The 20,638-nt window shown below is 38.1% G+C and overlaps 2 protein-coding genes across 4 annotated transcripts in view; one reads left to right on the top strand and one right to left on the bottom strand.

The window, feature by feature from the left end:
• ODR4 (odr-4 GPCR localization factor homolog) overlaps positions 1–7,315 on the bottom strand; it is a 51,462-nt gene extending 44,147 nt beyond the window's left edge. Inside the window, exons 1-3 of one of the 2 annotated variants that reach the window (XM_044005002.1) lie at positions 7,135–7,315; positions 3,755–3,904; positions 158–292 (exon numbers count right to left, since the gene is read on the bottom strand). In XM_044005002.1, the coding sequence (XP_043860937.1) occupies positions 158–292; positions 3,755–3,853 (234 nt within the window). In that variant the 5' untranslated portion in view covers positions 3,854–3,904; positions 7,135–7,315. The remainder of the gene's footprint in view (positions 1–157; positions 293–3,754; positions 3,905–7,134) is intronic. The other variant, XM_044005003.1, reaches the window with a different exon arrangement.
• Positions 7,316–7,614: 299 nt separating this feature from the next.
• Positions 7,615–20,638, top strand: part of TPR (translocated promoter region, nuclear basket protein) — a 67,886-nt gene continuing 54,862 nt past the window's right edge. For both annotated transcript variants that reach the window (XM_044000243.1, XM_044000242.1), the window contains exons 1-8: positions 7,615–7,632; positions 8,066–8,398; positions 11,599–11,703; positions 15,631–15,704; positions 17,472–17,568; positions 18,306–18,409; positions 19,816–19,980; positions 20,407–20,499. In XM_044000243.1, the coding sequence (XP_043856178.1) occupies positions 8,248–8,398; positions 11,599–11,703; positions 15,631–15,704; positions 17,472–17,568; positions 18,306–18,409; positions 19,816–19,980; positions 20,407–20,499 (789 nt within the window). In that variant the 5' untranslated portion in view covers positions 7,615–7,632; positions 8,066–8,247. The remainder of the gene's footprint in view (positions 7,633–8,065; positions 8,399–11,598; positions 11,704–15,630; positions 15,705–17,471; positions 17,569–18,305; positions 18,410–19,815; positions 19,981–20,406; positions 20,500–20,638) is intronic.

The following is a 20,638-nucleotide window of genomic DNA, read 5'->3' as shown; positions in this document are numbered from 1 at the left end:
AACAATATTATAAAATTCAAGTTCAGTTTTATGTCACTAATCAAAACAAAATGTTGGCTTAATTTTGTATGTATATATTCTATAATTGCATATATAGACACAATATGAACAATATAGAATATACATAACATTTATGTATATTACATAATAGTACAACCTGATTGGCATGTGTTGTAGTCCATTCTTCATCTAAATCATTCAGTTGTGATTGAGAAGATCTTGTGCCTTCATTCTGCTCTTCTCTGGGTGGTGTTCTAGTGGCAAGAACTACATAATCCCTTTGTGAAGAACACTTAAAAAAAGCAAACACAAATGGTAATTCTGTTTCTACCATATTAAATGTAATGCATACTTTTCTTTAAAAAAAATCTATATATAAAAGTGATTAACAGTTTTTTACATATAATCCTCTTTTCTTTGTCTATTTAAATGTTGAAAAAAAACAATTTTAATATAAAAATAAAATAAAAACTATCCAGTGATATCTAATTAAAGAATACAGATATGGCATGTATAAAAGAAATAGTATAACTGTGTCATTAGTTGATTTATTTGTTCTGTAATTAAACTTACCAGTGAAACAAATTTCTAATTTTTCAAAATAGTTATTATATACAATGATATTTTTTTAATGCCTCAGCTTCATAACACTTTTGATTGTAGCAAAGAAACAAAGAACATTTATTAACTAAGGAATGGCTGAAAAAAATATGGCATTTGAATGTAATGGAAAATTAAATAATAAATAACAAAATGGAAGGTTTCAGAGAAACCCAAGATATGTGATCTAATGATCATGATCCTGTAGAAAGATAGCAGAAAGTTTAGAAAGTGACAAAAAAGCAGGGTACTGCTGCAAATACTGTGGCAAATTTTTTATGTATATATGTGTGTGTGTGTGTGTGTGTGTGTGTGTGTGTGTGTGTGTGTATATACACACACACATATATAAACTCAATTTGAACACTCATAGTGTTTTGTAGAATCTTCTTTTTATGTTCTTTTTCTTTTTTTTTTTTTGCGGGGCAATGGGGGTTAAGTGACTTGCCCAGGGTCACACAGCTAGTAAGTGTCAAGTGTCTGAGGCCGGATTTGAACTCGGGTACTCCTGAATCCAGGACCGGTACTTTATCCACTGTGCCACCTAGCCGCCCCATGTTCTTTTTCTATGTTTGTCAGTTCATAATAATAAAAGCAAATGTTAAAAAGCTTCAGTCTGCAAGGCTTTCTGCTACTAGACTCACAGACTCTCAAAGCTTGAAGGGGGTCAGGAGCCACCTAGTCCAACCCATGCTTGACTAGAATGCATTGTGGGTGGAGCTGTGAACTGATCCAACCATTCTGGAGAACAATTTGGAATTATGCCCAAAGGGCTATAAAGCTATGCATACCCTTTGACCCAGCAATACCACTTTTGGGTCTTTTTCCCAAAGAGATCATAAAAAAGGGAAAAGGACCCACATGTACAAAAATATTTATAGCTGCTCTTTTTATGGTGGCAAAGAATTGGAAGTTGAGGGGGTGCCCATCAATTGGGGAATGGCTGAACAAATTGTGGTAAATGAATGTAATGGAATTCTGTTGTGCTGTAAGAAACAATGAGCAGGAGGAGTTCAGAGAAACCTGGAAGGACTTGCATGAACTGATGATGAGTGAGATGAGCAGAACCAGGAGAACATTGCACACAATATCATCAACATTATGTGTTGATCAACTGTGATAGACTAGATTCTTCTCACCAATACAATGGTACAAGAAAGTTCCAAAGGACTCATGATGGAAAAGGCTCTCCAAATCCAGGGGAAAAAAAAAAACAACTGGAATATGGATGCTGAGTGGAGCATACTATTTCTTTTGTTTTTGGTGCTGTTGTGGGTTTTTTTGAGGTTTTTCCTTTTTGCTCTGATTCTTCTCTTATAACATGACTAATACAGAAATATGTTTAATGTTATTATATATATATATATATATATATATATATATATATATATATATGACCTATATCAGATTACCTGCTGTCTAGGGGAAGGGGGGAGGGAAGGGAGGTAAGGAGAAAAATTTGAAATTGGAAATCTTATATAAACAAATGTTGAAAATACCTCTATATGGAACTGGAAAATAATAAAATACTTTTATTTAAAAAAAGAAGGAAAAATGATTGGTATTAAAATTGATTAACTGTTAAACTGTACAAATTTTGGGCTGAGAGGTATGGGAGGATAAAATAAAGTCTTGGTTGAGGAGCCTTTTCTCATTAGTACAGAATGGCTACTTATCACTGGAAAAAAAACAAAGATCCTGACTCTAAGTCAAAGAGATTTAGGACAGGTAAATTTCAACAAGGAAGAGTATAATAGTAACAAAATTTTGGATCCAAGCAAAACACTTGAAGGAGAAGGCAGTAATATGAAGACAAGCCCAAGGTCACAAGAGAAAGAGACAGAGTATAAAAAGGCCTTTGCCAAGATTTGTAAGAGAAAAAAGGGAAATTCTGAACAAAACATACTTTGTAAAATAGGCTAAAAACAAAGCAACACAGTCCTGAACTTCAAAGAATCAATTTTAAAATTAAAAAACAAAAAACAAAAAACATGGTTACTAGAGTACACACAGAATAAACTCAATAAATATAAGTAAGGCACTGTAACAGACATCCTTTTCTACAATACTTGTTCTAATTCATCTAGATAACAAATATGGAAAAATATGAACCAGAAGCTGTTATCTCAGCCTTACCAAGTTCTAACTTGGCTATTGTTTCTAACTTTTAACATAGTACAGATCCATGGTAGGAAGGGTGAGCAATATAAGAAATGTTTTGGGGAAGCAGTAAAATTGAGTTAAAACTAACAAAAAATATCGTAAAGTATGTGGAAAGGTGTTTGGTTTTTAAATTTCTTTCATTTCTAAAGAAAGCAATGGAAAAGATTATCTTCTAAATAAATTAATAAAATGTCTAGGTTTGACCTATTTTTTTTCCTGTTTTCTCAGAGACCCACATGAAACCTGATGTCATCCACTATGTCTCTTTCCCTGCTCCCTAATCCCATACCAATCTCTGGTGAAAGAAATGGAAGGAGTATAAATAGTTCATATTTCTACAGTTCTTTGATGTTTATAAAGCACTTTCTTTGTAGTAGTTCTCTATAAGGCAGGCACTTTAAGTAGTATTATCCCCATTTTACATTAAGAAAACTGAGACTTGGAGAAGACAAATGACTTTCCCAGAATGACCAAGGTAGTCAATATCATAGCTTGAATTCAAGTCCAGGTTTATCCTGGCTCCAAGTTCAATGCTTTTCCCATCATACTCAAGTCTAAGAAAGAATTTTTTCCAAAAAGGGAGAGGAAAAAAATGTGAGGAGTTAAGGAAAAAGACAAATAGGAGAGAATAAAAGTAAAAGTAAAGTCAGTACATATGAAAAACGACATAGAAAAATATATAGGAAGAGGGACAGAACAAAAGCAATTAATAAACTATACTGCTTCCTTTCTATAAATTAACATGATAAAAGAACATCTACAAAACTTTTTCCTTTTAAAGAAATTGTCCTTAAAACAGGAGTAGGAAAGCAGGAAATGTACAAGTGGAATGATGAGGAAAGGATGTTACAGTAAAGGGAGTGCAAAGGAATTATTTTGCCTAAAGCAAGCTCTAATTAAGACCTAATGTGTTCAATATGTTGTATCATACCTTTAACCCTAAAGGCTAAGTTCTATTATTGAATTTGAGACATACCTAAAAGATACATACCTGTCCTATCAAAAGACCAGAGACAAAAGCTTTTTCTTGATTGCTGAAATTTAAAAGGTATTGTCCAACAGCTTCTTCTACTATGTAGCTTCTTCCCATTATTCAAAGTGTATTGATATTACCAGCAGTGTATCAGATCTTTAAAATGTTCTATAAATGAGGGAATATAGAACCAACAGAAATCATCATAGAGCAACAGATAAAATAACAGTATGGAGGAACACTGGTATTTAAAAGATGGGCCTATTGTTTTAGAGAGAAGTAATGTCTCCAAAAGACAATAAACTCTTTGAGATCAGGGCCTGTTTCATTTTTGCTTCTGTAACTCCAGTACCTAGCACAGTACCCTGCAAACAATCATCAATAATTTATTATCACCTATAAAGATAAAAACTAAAGTCCCTAATCTCCAGGAGTTTACATGTACATAAGTACATACAAAATAAAATACAGGGTAATGGGGAGTTGGAGGGTGGAGAGACTAACAGCGGGGTGAGATCAGCAAAGGCATCATGTAGGAGGAGGTGGTGTCTTAGCTGAGATCTGAAGGAGACTAAGAATTCTAAAAGAGGGAAGGAAGGAATGCATTCTAGGAGGTAAGGTTATATATACATAAGGAACACTAAGAAAGCAAGTTTAGTTGGACTGACTTACACAAGAAGACAGTGAAAATGTTTATTGAATAAAAGGTAGAATCATCAAAAATTATAAACTTCATTCTTTCTGTCCTTATCAATATCCTTCTTAAACCATGGTGCCCCAAAGTAAACATAATACTCCAGATACAGTCTGACCAGAGCAGAGTACAGAAGAACTATCACTTCTTATTCCTGGAAGAAATGCCTCTCTTAATGCAGTCTAATAGCTCCTTAGTTTTTTTTTTTTTTTTTGGAACATCATGCCTTATTGTTGACTTATACTGAACATCTTCCTCTACTACCAGGCCCTCATAACTGTAAAAGAACCTGAGAGTTTGGAGTCAGAAGATGCTGAGGGGCATCACAAGTGATGACTGTGTTCAATCGTCATAGGACCCTGGAGAATGGAGACCCTTATCAACTAGTCACATTTCAAATGACTGAAGGTAAGTTCCCCAATCTTGCTTTCCTTAGCCATGTCATTCAGATTCAGCATCTGCAGAGGTGATGAACTTCTCTTCCTCCTCTCCCAGTACTCTAATCCAGGGCTTCTTAAACTTCTTCTGCTCTCGACCCCCTTTTGCCCAAGAAATTTTTATGTGACCCCCAGATATGTAGGTATATAAAATAGGCATACCTAACCTTTAACTGTTGCCAAATTTTTTGTGACCCCCACACTGAATTATGGGACCCCATATGGGGTCATGACCCATGGTTTAAGAAGCTATGTTCTAATCCTTACCTACCTTGGTCCTACCCTCAATCTAAACAGTTAATAATTGCTAGACACTAGTGTTTATATAGTATTTTGAGGCAGCTGATGGTTCAGTGGATAGAGCACTGGGCCTAGACTCAGACAAACCCAAGTTCAAATCTGGCCTCAGCAATATACCAGCTGTGGGACAATGGGGAAGTCATTTAACCTCAGTTTCCCTCAGTTGCCTCAACTGTAAAATAAGAATAACAATAGCACCTAGCTCCCAAGGTTGTTCTGAGAATCAAATGAACCAATATCTACCAAACGCTTAGCACAGCATCTGGCACATAGCAGGCACTATATAACTCCATTCATGGTCTGCTGCCATATCCTCCTTTTCCTTCTCATTCTACTAACCCCTCTGGAGCCCCTGCCCATACTCTATTATTTAACTCCCTTTTATTTTGTATCTATTCACATTCCATTCTAACTTCTTATACTAACAGAAACTTAGTTCTCTCAAGATATTGCATCCCTGGCCCAGTCTCCATACCAGTCCCTTCCCTTATGCCCTCCAAAGCACAGGATCCAGAGAAAGGGTAGCATCATTCCTACTTCCAGACTGTCCCTTTCCCATAATCTCTCAGCCAACTTTCTTCCTTTGAAGATTACATCATTAATCTTTATTCCCCAGTCCAACTCCTTATTGCAATAATATTATATGAACAATTTTTTGCACGTTGTCTCCTCCATTAGAATGTAAACTCTTTGAAGGTAGGAACCAATTTTTCCTTTCTATGTATCCCCTGGCTTAGCAAAGTACCTAGCACATAGTCAAATTTAATAAATGCTGGTTGAGTAATTAATAGGGCTACCAAGCTCGTTCAAGCACTCCACAACCTCTTGCCAAGCCTGCTACAATGGTCTCCCAATCTCAAGTCTCTCCCCACTCCAAACCATCTTCCACTCAAGTGCCAAAGTGATTTTCATTTTAAAGTACTGCTATGATCAAATCACCTCTTGAATTTGTAGTGATCCAGTTAGCAGAGCTTTATGACTTTCTCCAGCAACACGAGAATAGGAGCCAAGAAAGATGGCAGGAGAAATACAAGGGGGTAGCTTAGAAAGGCATAACTGGTAACCAGATAAAGGAGTAAGGGGCTCAAGAGTAAAGGATAGTGTGGAATGGTTCACCCCTGAGTCAAGATGAGGGAGGAGAGTGCTGGCAGTACAGGACTGATGGCCCAGAAAAGAGCTAAGGGGTAGAAGGACTGGAGGTCACAATGAAGGGGAAAAACAGGGGTTAAAGTCTTAAGGCTTAGGAAAAGACTGATTGGACTGATAAAAGATTATGATCTGAGAATTCATGAATATGGAAATGGATAATGGCAAGATGGGTAATGGTAATAATAGCTAACACTTACGTAGTACCTAATATGTGCCAGGTGCTATGCTAAGAGCTTTACAATTATCTCCATTAACCTTCACAACCCCCGGAGGAAGTTATTTTTATTGTCCAAATTTTACAGATGAAGAAACTGAGGCAAACAGAAGTTTAGTGACTTGTCTAGGGTCACACTGCTAGAAAAGGTCTTAGGCTATATTTGAACTCTGGTCTTCCTAACTCCAGAAGCAGTGCTCTATCCACTGCGACCTCCATGTCCTTAAGCCATCCAGACCAGAAGCTCAAACAGCTTGAAATGTCCAACAGGTAGGTGATGTGGCAAAGGAGTTCTAGAGAGAGGGTTCCAGTTCCAGACTCCACCATTAACAAGCTGTGTGTCAACCTTGGCCCAACCTCCGCCCCACCCCCACGCGCCAAAGGCCTCCGTTTCTTTATCTGCATAAAACAGGAGACAGGACTAGGCGTTCGCGACAGTCCCTCCGCTCCCACTCCACCCAGAATCCACTCCCGCCTCCGGGCCCGAGCAGATGTCAGGTTCTCGCCCTTCTGCCCCGGCCTCCTATTCCCGAGGCTGACAGCCCAACTCCGGGCAGCCTTCCCTTCTCTCTCGGGTCTGGGTTCCCGCCACGGGCTGACTCACATGTGGGGGGATGGGCAAGCCCACGGGCCTGGGGTGGCGAAGGGGCTGCAGCTACTGCCTCAGCAGCCTCAGCTTTCCTCCAAGCTGCTCAGTGTCGCGTGTACAGACGGAAGACACCGCTTCCCCCTCCCACTCCCGCCTCCCGCCTCCAGCCTCCTTTCCGGGCAGGGGGAAGGGGGAGGGGAGCAGCTGGCGCAACCTGATGACGCGCGTGGACTGTGCCTTCTAACTGACTTAGGAAAACGGAGCCCCGCCCTTTACCCCAATCTTCCTCACTACTATAGGGGAGGCGACCCCTTTCCCTCCCATCCCCTTCCGGACGGCCATAAAGAGTGTGGCGGTAGCGGCACCAGCCCGCCCCGCCCCGCTCCGCCCCTCCGGGACTGATGCCCTCTAGTGGCTTTCTGACTAGGAGCACCCGAAGACGACGATCCATGACGTCTCGAAGCCTCAGTGAAAAAGGCTCTCGGCTCCTCGGGGCGGGACGCGGGCTGACTAGTAAGTAGCGTCGCCCCGCCCCGCCCCTCCTCACAGATCGTTTTCATACACAGGAGGAAGGGGGGAAATGGGGGGAAGTGAAGTGCAGAGAAGGAGAAGGGGATTGGGTTCCAGGACTACGCTGGAGGTGGAAGGTGGGAGAGGAAGTTGGTGGGGTGACGAATGAGGAAGAGAAATGGGAGGGAGAGGACTACTACACTTCCCGGCGTTCTGCGCGCGTGCTGTAAAGGAGGCGGTGTGGGGATGGGGTGGTCCCAGGAAGGGTGCGCGCGCCTCCAGGAATCTGGGCCAGCCTCTAGACTCGGTTTCCAAGGGTGCTCGAGGGAGTCCGTCTGAGCGCCAGCCGATTGGGAGGAGGGGGGAGGGGCGTGCGCGCGCATCCTCGGGGCGGGGAGTCGAGGATTCTTCTCCAGCCAAGCTCTTGGCTTCCCAGGGTCCCGCCGCGCTAGCCTCAGGGAGTCCGGTGCGCGCGTGAGCGTAGCGCGGGAGGATTCGGCCTCGGCGCCGGTGCCGGCGCAGGCCCCGGCCTCGGCCTCGGCCTCGGCCTCGGTCTCCCCGTCTCTGCCCTCGGCCCCCATCCCAGCTCCTCCGCCTGAAGATCTGGACATTGGCAACATGGCGGCGGTGCTGCAGCAGGTCCTGGAGCGGCAGGAGCTGACCAAACTGCCCAAGCCCGTCCAGGCCAAAATGGAGAAATTCTTGGCGGACCAGCAGAGTGAAATCGACTGCCTGAAGGGACGGCACGAGAAATTCAAGGTGGAGAGCGGTGAGTGGGCCCCCCGAACGCACCCCCCCCCCTTGGTGTAACCCTGCTCAGAGAGCACTTCCCGCCCCCTCCCCTTCCCGGGCCCTGCGTGGGGAGATGCCGGACTTGGCCTGAGGGAAGGCCTTCCCCACTCGGGGCCCTGACGCGCGCATCCACGCTCATCAATCACCCTGCTTGTCCTCGGGTCAAGGGTCAGCCCCCTCCCGGTCTGGACCTCTCGGGGTGATTTTTCTCTGGCTGTTTTCACTTAATATCAGTAAAGCCTTAAGGATCGACCGGGAAAACCGAGGCCCGGCCCTCTGCCCTAAAGATGTCACGTAGCAAAGCCCCGATTTCAGTACAAGCCCTCGGACCCCAGATTCCGTTTTCCACCCTAGCATTTAGGGTAAACGGACAGCTTCCCCAGTTCTGTAAAGGATACGTTATGAGATGAAGTCATTCAATCGGTGAAGCATCTATGGCCCAACACCAAGGATCCAAACACAAAGAACGAAGCAGCCGAAGCTTGCGGTCCAATGTAGGGAAGACACGTAGCCTATATACAGGGTGTCCCAAAAAACCCTAGTGCGGTTTAAAGCTTTTAAAACTTAAAAATATAAGAACACATGGAAAAAAATAAAGAAAATAATAAAAAGTGGTTTAGGGAAGAAGGGTACTAGCAGTTGGGAGAGTTGAGAAAGGCTTCATGTAGAAAGCGATAGCTGAACTGTGTCTCAGAAGAAAGAATCTCTAAGGTGGAGAGGAGGGAGTATATTCCAGGCCTGTGAATGTGGCCACTGCACAGGCAGAGAGATGGGAGACGAGTGTTGTGCCTAAGGCCTCTTTGGCTAAATGTCTTTGAACCTGGAAATAAGTTGACCCTAGATTGTAAAGAGCTTATACTTTATTCTAGAGGTGAGCAAGGAACACTGAAGTTTATTAAAGGGGGTGGGGGTGGGGGGTGCTGTGGTCAGAACTGGACTTAAGGGAAATCACTTTGGCAGCAGTGGAGAGTAGAGCAGAGAACGACTTCAGGCATGGAAACCAATCAGGAGTCTGTTATAAAAATCTAGAAAAGAGATGAAGAGGACCTGAACTAAGGTGGCTGAGAGAAGGTCAGGTGTGAAAAATGTGGACATAGAAATGGCAAGATTTTGCAGCTGATTGGATATATAGAGTGAGGTTTAGGAGTCTAGGATGGTACTAGGGTTACAAATGTGGGAGGATTGGAAGGATGGTTATTGTTTGGAGGGAAATGCTGAGTTTGAGATGTTTGTGGGAGATGTCTAGTTTGAACTGTTCATCAGGCATTTGGTGATCCTGCCCTGAAGTTCAGGGGAGATACTGGTGGTATATTTATGGATCTGGAAGTCACTTACATAGATACAGTAATTAAACCCATGGGTACTGAAGAGGTCACAGAGGGAGGTAAGAGAAGAACCTTAGATGGTACACACGTTTAGGGGAAATGATATGGACGACAAACCGAAAAAGGCAATAGAAAAGGAGATATCAGACAGTTAGGAGGAGAACCAGAAGAGAAGAGTGTTAGAAATATCCAAAGAGCATCCAGGAATAGAAGGGTGATCAACAGTGTGAGGAAGGGATGGAACATGTGTAGAGATGTTGACCTTGGCAAAAAGAAGGGCCACCTTATTATCAGAGTGGGAGAAAGGCATCAAGAATGGGGTCCAGAGATATTCAGAGGTTTTGACATGAAGAAAGAATTTACAGTGAGTGGTGTGATTAAAAATGGCTCAAATCAACAAAATAGTATTAAAACCTTCTTTCTCTTACAGAAGACTTAATTAATTTGGATTAGCAATCCATCTAAATCAGAACCATTCTTAATCTTGTTTTGTGTGCTATGAACCCCATTCATAATTTTTTTAAAATGATATATTCAGTTAAAGATTGGTCAAAGTAAAAGATGTGATATTTTGTTGTGGTTTTTTTCCCCATCCAAGTTCACAACCCACCCCTGAAATCTATTCCCTTGGCAATCTGTAGACCCCGGGTTAAGAATCTGCCATTTTGCCTCCTAGTTCTTACATTCCCATTTTCCAGTTGTACATAAAGGGGCCATTTTTACTGGGCCAGTCTTTATATTTCATACTCATCCATAGATTTCTCTCTACACATACTGCCTCTGCCCTGTTTGAGGCCTTTATTACCTCTCCTTTGGAATATTGAAATAGCCTCTTAATTCTCTCTCCCTTTAGTCCCCCTCCCACCTCCACCCCGCAAGTGTTTTTCTTCTCCAGTCTCCTCCACATAAATGCTGAATGTTCTTAAAACACAGCTCTGGCCATGTCACTCACCTGCTCAGTAAAGAAAAACAGCTCCAAGATAACATCAAGGATCTCTAGTTTTGTGCCTTTCCATATTTACTACAAGGCACTCTCTCCCCACTTGGAATATCTAGTTTCCTTCAGCACTCAGGTTGAACATCATCTCTAGCCTTTGGTCCCCTTAAAGTTGATCAGTGTCTCATTAATGAATGAGTGTAGAGCACTGGTCCAACTGCTAGCTTGGCCCTCAGATGGCATAATATGCTTTCAAGCCTGGCTGTGAAGATTTCTTATTCTATAAGTATTTAAATGCTTGCTCTATGCTTACTCTATACTAGTTTTTAGGAATCCAGAATCAATTCCACACCAAGATGAGGCATTAGTGACTAATTCTAGTAGACAGGTGTCAAACTACTGTTATAAAACAGATTAAAATGCAATTGAGAAATATTTAACAAAAGAAGTAAAAATAGAATATATCAATAATGTTAATCTGGTTTTCTAAGCCTCAAGGATCTCACAAAGATTCATTTCTTTTTAAATTTGATACCACTGCTCTAGTACACTTTAAAGTCATGGAAAGGACCTTTTTAAAGACTTCAAATGTAAATTATCTGGGGGTAGTTGAAAGAACATTGGACTATAAGTTTGACTTGAGTGCTCGGTTCCTGACTATGACACTAGCTAGTTGTATAACATTGGGTAAGTTCCTTTAATTCTTTGGACCTCATTTTCTTCATTTTTCAAGTGAAGGAGCTCAACTAACTGCTCCCGGCTTTCTGATTTTATTCACACTTATTCAAATTCTCTACTTTTCACTAGTTTTTGCCCCTTTCAGTCCTCAGGAAATTAAAGTTTACTGTTAAAATATTTTTACATTTATATGAACAAAATATAAACAAATTATGACATTGTCATGTTTTTTTCTAGAACAACAGTACTTTGAAGTAGAGAAGCGGTTGTCCCAGTGTCAGGAAAGACTTGTAAATGAAAGCCGAGAGTGCCAAACTTTGCGTCAAGAACTGGAAAAGCTTAGTAAGTGTTTTGGTTTTTTTAATGATATGATTTTATGAGTAAGAGTATTTGGAGGTATGTTTAAGTCTTCTAAAACTCCTGAGAAAATGTTTCTTAATTATGTATAAGTTTTAGTCATTCAGCTTTTGATCTAGTTTGTCTCTTGTCTTTGACTTCCAGTCTCTTTTGTTTATCTTTGGAGGAAGAAAACAAAAACAAAATAGAAATAGAAAAGAATGAGTTATAAAATGTACTATTTGGGAGTGCACTGGATGTCAAGTAGTGATAGGTCACATGACAAAAGATCATACATATGTGATCATCTGCGAATCATGGTGAAGGTGAAAAGTAATGTATGCATTTTAAATCTTACTACCACAGAAAAAGCCATGTAATTCTTTGTGTTGTGTTCTTTAATGAAAAACTATTCATTTTGCTTTGTATAACTTAACTAAATGGTACTTTTTTGTCACATTACAGTTTAAATGCATGAAAAAATTATCAGCTTGGTTCTTACCATTTACTCTTAAACATTATACAGCTCATTTATTGTTATAATAGAAATATGACTTTTTATCAATTAGTTTTTGAGGATACACAAGAAACAGAACTGTCCACAAATGAAATGGTTTGCTTCTGGAGGTTGTAGATTTTGCATCATTGGAAGTTTTAAGTTAGAGACTAAATAATCGATTTTTGCAGTTCTAGTTGGGATTCTTTTGGGTGAAGATTGGACTAGATAACCTCCAAGATCTCTTTTATGATTATGAGACTAAAAACGTTGGAATTAGAGCAATACATATAGTAAGCACGTTTAATAACACAGAGTAGTAGGGAAGGAAAAACATTTATATAAGACATTGCCCCTGTGTTAGAGGAACTAATCTTGTAGAGTAGAACCGACACATTTAGATGTAGTATGCAATGTTACAAGATTGATGCATTAGAGAGTTACAAAAAGTCCTATGTGGGTAGGTTTTTACCAACCTGGGGAATCAGGGAACACTTGGGCCGGGGGTGCAATGAGAGTTAAGTGACTTGTCCAGGGTCACACAGCTAGTAAGTGTCAAGTGTCTGAGACCGGATTTGAACTCAGGTCCTCCGGAATCCAGGGCCAGTGCTCTATCCACTGCACCACCTAGCTGCCCCCAGGGAACACTTTATTTGGGAAATGGCATTTGAATTATCCTTTAAAGTGTCTACCACATCAGGTAAAGAAGAGCAGGGAGGAAGGGCCTTTTGGTTTTGGGGAGTTAGCAAAGGTACAGGGGCATGACAGTGAACTTTGTGGCTGCTCAGAGTAATCCTATGGGCCTAGTTATCCTTAAATTAAATCTATTAAATCTTAGATGCAGCTCATCATTCTAGTTTGTTGAATGATATTTTGGTCCTTGATTCTGTAATCTAACATTATATAATTGTCCCCGTAAAATTTATGTCATCTATAAAATTTGTGCATTCATCTAAGTCATTGACAAAACATTCACCAGAATGGGGTCAAGGACAGAATGCTGTTTTGCTCCATAGATTTCTCTCCAAGTTGACTTTGATCTATTAATCACCAGTTGGGGGGGGGGGGGGCCAGTGTTGAATTCATCTAGTTGTGTTGTCATTCGGCTTATATTTCTTCATTGTATACACAGAGATGCCCTGAAAGACTTGGTTAAGCCTCTTTCTGAAATCCAGATACTATGTATGGAAATTTCCTTAATCACTAGTCTAATAATTCTTTGAAAGTAGAATTTGAAATTAGTGTGGCCTGACTCATTCTTGAGAAATCCATGCTGCCTTCTCCCCCTTCAATTTTACCAAACCATTCCTATAATAATACTTTCTGGAATTTTATCAGTTACCAAAATTAAATTTTCTGGACTGTTGTTTGAAGAATTTATTTTCTCCTCCCCTTTCAAAAATCAGGAAACCATTTGTTCATCAATAGTCCTGATTGCATTTCTTTCTTTATCTATAATTTTTCTAAGATCATCAAAAATGGCTCAGCAACAATTAGTTCTGGCAGGTTTTTTTGGTGATTGGAACTCTGTAAGTAAAGCTAGTTAGATGCTCTATCATCTCTTCACCTATCTTGGTATGTAAATAGTCTGTTAACCATTGTTATTCTATTATTTCCAATTCAAAGATGGTTCACCTTGACAGAGAAAACAAGCAAAATAGGAATTGAGCAGTTCTACCATCTCTCTGTCAACCATCATCATCCCATTCACCCAAGCAGTATTTTTAAGCCCTATTTAAAAAATGTAGATATGTAAACAAACCAGGAATCCCAAAAAGCAGAAATGAAGAAGAAAAGCATTCCAGGCATGGAGATGGAGATGGAGCCTTATGTATGATGAGTGGCAAGTAAGCCAGTAAGGTTGATCTAAAAAATATCTAGAGGATAGTAGTATGTAAGAAGGCTGGTAAGGTAGGAAGGGGCCAGGCTATAAAGAGATTAAAATCTATCAGATCCTTGAGGTCTAGGGAGCTTCTGGAGTTCTTTGAATAATTGAGAGGAAAGAGGGAAGTGACATGATCAGGTTTAGAGAAATCATTAGCCTTTGTGTAGAGAAATGATTGGAATGGGGATTTTCCTTTTGTTCTCAGTATAACCTGGAAGATGTAGAGGTGATTACTGCACAACTGTTGATTGGACTAAATAACCTCTTAGGTCCCTTCTACTACAGAAAGGAAAGTGGCAATCAATGTATATTAAAAACCATTCTTTATTTTCCATACTTAGTATAGATTCTCCTTAGTATTGTAAATTAAGAGTGGATAAGATAGCTGCCCCACTGTCCAAACCAGAACTCCAGAGATAAACTCCAACTGCCCTGCTGGAATCATGCTTCTTCACCTCTCTGTCCCTGCCAGAACACAAGAACCCCCTTCCCTGCCCTCCTTCTAGTTACTGTTTTTGAGACTGATAATCAAATTAACACTTCCATTGCCTCTGGGAAAGGGCACATCAGTCCTTTTGTTGTACTCATCTCTGTGACTAAGAAACTTTATTTTGTATTACTCTGCTACTTGTGTAGTTTCTGTCACTAGAATGTAAGGTTCTTTGAAGACCAAGGACTGTATTGGTTTGTATTGGTTTTATATTTGTATGTCTGGTACTTTGCATGATATCGGACATACAAATATTATTTAGTAAACTTTTTTCTCATTCGCTCATTCTCTTTGTGTGTCTTAATATTATCAACCTTCCCCACACAGTCTTTTTAAGGTCCTTTCTAATATTTATCTGTGGTGAATCTCATTCATTATTTAATTTTATCACTGCTTAGATTATGTTATGCATGTTCTGTAGGCATGATTATAGCCCTGTAAAATAATAATCATGAATTCAAAAGTAATTCTCAAGTCTTTTTTTCTATATCTATATTCTTAATTTAAAATAGTTTTTACTGTTACTGTATAACCAAGTCTTCTTTCTTTGTTTGCATATGTAACCATTACACTTTTGTATGTGGTGTACATTTTATTGAATCAGCACAGTATAGGTAGAAGAGAGTAGTGCTGAGTCAGGATAATCTGAGTTCAAGTGCTGCCTTTCACACTAATTGGGCATATGACTAAAACTCCCAGTAGCACAGGCCACTTTATTTAGACTATAAGTTGCAGAGCAGGTGCCTGCCTATATTGGTATTGGGGGGGTTCTTCATTGTAATTTCACTTTGCCAGTGAAATCACAGGTCTGGTACAAACCAAAAAACTATATTTTGATTAGGTGGGAGATAATATTTAAAAAGTTAGGAAACTATTGAACTAATATATTTATATCTTTGGTCAAGTCAGAGCTCCTGTTGGGGCTTCAGTTTCCTCAGCTGTAAAATGAAAGAATCAGATTCCATGTTCTCTAGGGTCCCTTCCAGATCTAAAGTTCTGTATTTTATTTCTGTTCTTAAGTGATTAGATAAATTTTTAGTTTTTAATAATCTTTATATTTAGATCAACAGTTCAAGTCAGTGACTGAGAAAAACAAAGAACTAGAAATTGCTCAAGATCGACATGTTGCTATTCAGGTAAAAACAATTTGTTCATATGCATAAAAAAGTTTTGCAAATTATTTGTGGTTCACATTCCAAGTTATTAACCATGTAATTGTGGTTTCTTCTGTTATACCCTTTTTTTAACAATTGATTTTTTTTGTAATAATTGATTCTTGACTGAGACAGGTAAAAATATAATAAAATAAAGTTTATATCGACAACAGATTATTTCCTAGGAGAAATTGTTTTCAAAAGATTAGAGAAGCCAATAAACATTTCCACTGAATATAGTTGAAAAGAACTATCATTTATAATAATGATTTCTTGGCCACCATAATGATAAGATCTTGTGACTCTCCAAAAAATAAAATTTTAGAACATGACCGTAACATTTAATTTTTTAATCACATTTTTTTTTATTGGGGGGGGAGGGGCGGTTGAAAAAAAAATTGAGAAACCATCTCTTACAGGACTACTCATGAAAATTAGCACAAAAACCACATTTAAGCCATTCTGAATTCTTCCTTAAAATAGGTGGTTTGAAAATGTGAATTATATTGATAAGCTATCTATAGTTAAACTATAGCTGAATTAAACCAGACAAAATTAAGATTTTGTATTTCTAGAATTTCGTTTAAACAAAACCAATGCAGCCAAAATTATGAGGAAGGCAGGAAACTGGGAAAGAATTTTTGCAACAAATACCTGATAAAGGCCTCATTTCTCAAATATTTAGAGAACTGAATCAAATCAAAAAAACTGAGTCAAATTTATAAATTTATTCCCTAATTGATTAATGGTCAAAGGCTGTGAAACAGGCATTTTTCACGCAATGAAGTCAACACTATTTATAGTCATTATGAAAGAATGCTCTAAATCACTATTGATCAGAGAAATGCAAATTAGAACAACGCTGAGGTACCACCTCATGCCTATCAGAGTGTTTAATATAACAAAAAAGGAAAATATTGGGTTGTTGGAGGGCATTTAGGAAAACTGGGACATTAATCCACTGTTGGTGAAGTTGTAAACTGATCTAACCATTCTAGAGAGCAATTTGAAACTATGCCCAAAGGGCAATAAACTGTGCATACCTTTTGACCCAGTAATACAACTAGGTCTGTATCCCAAAGAGATCATAAAAAAGGCGAAAGGACCCACATGTACAAAAATATTTATAGCAGCTCTCTGGTGGCAAAGAATTGGAAATGAAAGGGATGCCCATGAATTGGGAAATGGCTAAACAAGCTGTGGTGTATGATTGTGGTGGAATATTATTGTGTTATAAGAAATGACAAGCAGGATGATTTCAGAAAGGCTAGAAAGACTTGTATGAACTGATGTATAGTGAAGTGAGCAGAACCAGAGAATATTGTGCACGGTGATAGCAAGATTGTTTGATGAAGAACTTTGAATGACTTAACTATTCTCAGCAATACAGTGATCTCAGACAGTCCCAAAGGACTAACGATGAAGCATACTATCCACCTCCAAAGAAAGAACTGATATTGATTGAACACAGATGGAAGCTTGCTATTTTTCACTTTTCTTTCATTTTTTTTCTTTTATTCGAGTCTCCCTATACAAAATAATATAGTAACGTTTTACATAATTGCATATTTATAACCTATATCTGATTGATTACTGGGATAGAATTTGAAACTCAAAACTTTAAATAAAAATGCTTATTAGAATTTAGCTTAAGATTTCATGTGCCTAGTTCCTATGGGTTGATAATTACCGTAATTTTACTTATCTAATTATATTGTTTCTACTTTGTACTCTTATTTTAATTGATAGAGCCAGCTTACAAGAGCAAAGGAGGAATTGGAAGCTGAGAAAAGAGATTTGGTCAGAACGAGTGAGAGATGTTCACAAGAACTTGAATATTTAACTGGTATGAAGAATATGTTTGAAAATTTTGCTTCTTATTAAGTAACTGAAATAAGTTACTTTATAAGATTTACAGAGGAAATCTTAAGTTACACTCTACTTTGAAGGTTTTTAAAAATTTAACATTTTAGACTTTGCAATAAAGATATGAATATGATATTATTTCTAGTCTTATCTCATAATGGAAAAGTTGTTTATATACTCTTTGAAAGATTTTAATCCTTATAAGTATTATTCAGTGGGCTCATTTTAAAAATAATTGCTTTTAAAATGAGAAAAATTATGAAGCAAAATAGATCTAGTGTTGACTGGAGCCCAAAGTATAGTTTCCCTAGATGAGCTGCTAAGTGGCTTCTCCTCAGAATCTTGGTAAGGGTATGTGAAAGAGGTGCAAACAATGGCAAAGGATATGTTTAAATTTTCCATTGTTTTGTCCATTTCCTATTATATTCTTAAATATTAGTGAATGGATGGATTACAAATGAAGATCAGATTTATAAAACAAGCATGGAATGATTGAATTGAAAAACTAGATGCCTATTTTAGGCATCTAAAATGGTATATATATATATATTTTTGCTTGATGCATTTAGATTTTATTTTATATTTACTACATTTATTTTCTCTTATGTGAAAGCTACAGTTTTAAGTGTTAAGGGACATATAGTTATGAGTAAGACATGGGAATTTATACTCTGCAGCACTTTTAATATTTTTCATATCCTGTCCTGGCTTTTCTAGAGGATGTTAAACGCCTAAATGAAAAACTCAAGGAAAGCAATGCATCAAAAGGAGAGCTACAATTAAAACTAGATGAACTTCAAGCATCTGATGTTACTGTTAAGGTACTGAAAATGTACAAATTATGATTAATGGTTAAAACTTTTGAAAAATCTCAAACACAGTTGTACTTTTTTTTAATTACTGTAGTCATAAGATTGTTTTAGTCTTTCTGGTCTTTAATAGTAGGGGTCCAGAGCTGCCACTTTTACTGGGAAGGGACCTTAGTCACAATTTGTTAAATTTAACTTGGATGTTTATTTTTTTATCTAAGATAAACAAGCAGACAGGGGGTAAATGGAATTTATGACACCTGCCTGAAATCTCTTTTTGTGTATTGATAAATCCACAACCAAGCTCTAGCTTTCTAATTATCTTTTGACATATATACTTCCTCTCTCAAAGTCCATTGTAAACAGTCCAGAGGTAGCCTTGAAGTATAAATCTCACCAGCCTAGCTTAGAAATGTGATTCCCTTAAGTTTATCTATATTAAACTTTTGTTTCTCCTTCCTCTGAGTAATGTCAGAGTCTGGCTCTTTTATGAGGGCTTTAAAACCAAAATCATTTCTTTGTCTCTCTTATGTCATTGAAAACAATATAAGCATAGTGAAAACTGATGAGGTTCAGTTTGGTTTGTTTTTATAACTCTGGGACTGTGCTTAAACTTAACTAAAATTAAGATTTTGCCTTCTGGATTTCTGCATGTCAATATTGGAAGCAGTAGCTATCCAGGACTCCATGGGTATATTTCCTGTAACACAGAAATGAGTAAAATCAAGTCAGTTAATCAGTCAAACCAATATTCAGCAGCTAATTTGTGTCACACACTATGCTATTTGTTGACAATACAAATACAAAGAATGAAGCACTTCCTAGCCTGAAAGAGCTTATATTCTTTTTGTGGAAAGAAGTATATAAATAAATCCACATGGAGTAAATGTAAACGATAGATACATTGTGGTGGAGGGTACTAGTAGTTGGGGGAATAAGAAAAGGAAGAGAAGCATTCTATGAAGCAGAGGTGATGAGAGGGTGCATTCCAGGTATGAGATATGGCAAAGGCATGGAAATGAGAGATGTGATGCCACTTATAAGGAACAGAGAGGCCTGTTTGGCTGAATTGCACAATATAGGAAGAGAAAAAAAGTGTGATGGGGTTGGAAAGATTGGTTTAAACCAGACTGTGTAGGACTTTAAAAAACTATTAAAGTCTATAAGAAAGACTTGTCAGAAAATTGTAATTATAATTTGATTGTGACATTTTAAAGTGTTCCTTTATGTTCACTAGATATACTTATGCAATTTTCAGTGAAGCAAAAGTTTATTCAATTTGTAGACCACAAGAAGCATTTACAACTTTAAGCAAATAAAAATATAGCTGGCATTCTTTAGTTGTATACCAACTTTAGTTTATGTCCCTTATAAATCTTTTTTGGCCCTCTGTAAACTATTTCCTGTGATTTCTGTAGTATCGAGAGAAACGATTAGAACAAGAAAAGGAATTACTGCATAATCAAAATACATGGCTGAATACAGAACTAAAAACCAAAACTGATGAACTCCTGGCTGTTGGTAGAGAAAAAGGAAACGAAATCCTGGAACTTAAATGTAATCTTGAAAACAAAAAAGAGGAGGTAAGTTAGCAGAATAAAAATTCTGTCTTTATGGATGTGTGGTCAAATCTTTTCATTTTTAGAACTGTGTGTGCAGCAAATTACATGAGATACTTGTTCAGTCTTGAAGTAAAATAACATTCTAATAGGAGTATAAGCATCAAAATTGAGGCTATTATTAGTATTCTGTTCATGAAATCAAAAACCAATTAAAGAGTTCTTTAAAATTTTTTTACAACTGAATTTTTTTCATATTATTGTTATCTGGTATTTCTCTTTGTTTTTTAAAAGATTCTCCATGTTGTACGACTTTTGGTTTTTTTTTTTTGCAAAGTGTGTGCATGTGTGAGAGAAAATGTGTGATTTTTTTTTTATTAGTATAATCACAAAATTGAGGTAATTTAAATTTTGTGACACTCCCTTCCCTTACAAATTTTGTTCATATAGGTTTCCAGGATGGAAGAACAGTTGGCTGGTTTGAAAACATCAAATGAACATCTACAAAAACATGTGGAAGAGCTTCTGACCAAATTGAAAGAGGTATATTAACTTCAGCTACTATTTTGAGGGTTTGAAAGTATTATTGGTTTTATAAGTTTAAAACTGGAAGAGACCTTAAGAGCCATTTGAGGCAGCTGGATGGTATAGTTTATGGAGCACTAGACCTGGAGTGAGGAAG

This window comes from Dromiciops gliroides, chromosome 4 (genome assembly GCF_019393635.1).
Source record: "Dromiciops gliroides isolate mDroGli1 chromosome 4, mDroGli1.pri, whole genome shotgun sequence".
Classification (NCBI taxonomy): domain Eukaryota; kingdom Metazoa; phylum Chordata; class Mammalia; order Microbiotheria; family Microbiotheriidae; genus Dromiciops; species Dromiciops gliroides.
This window is presented reverse-complemented; position numbering and strand designations above follow the sequence as displayed.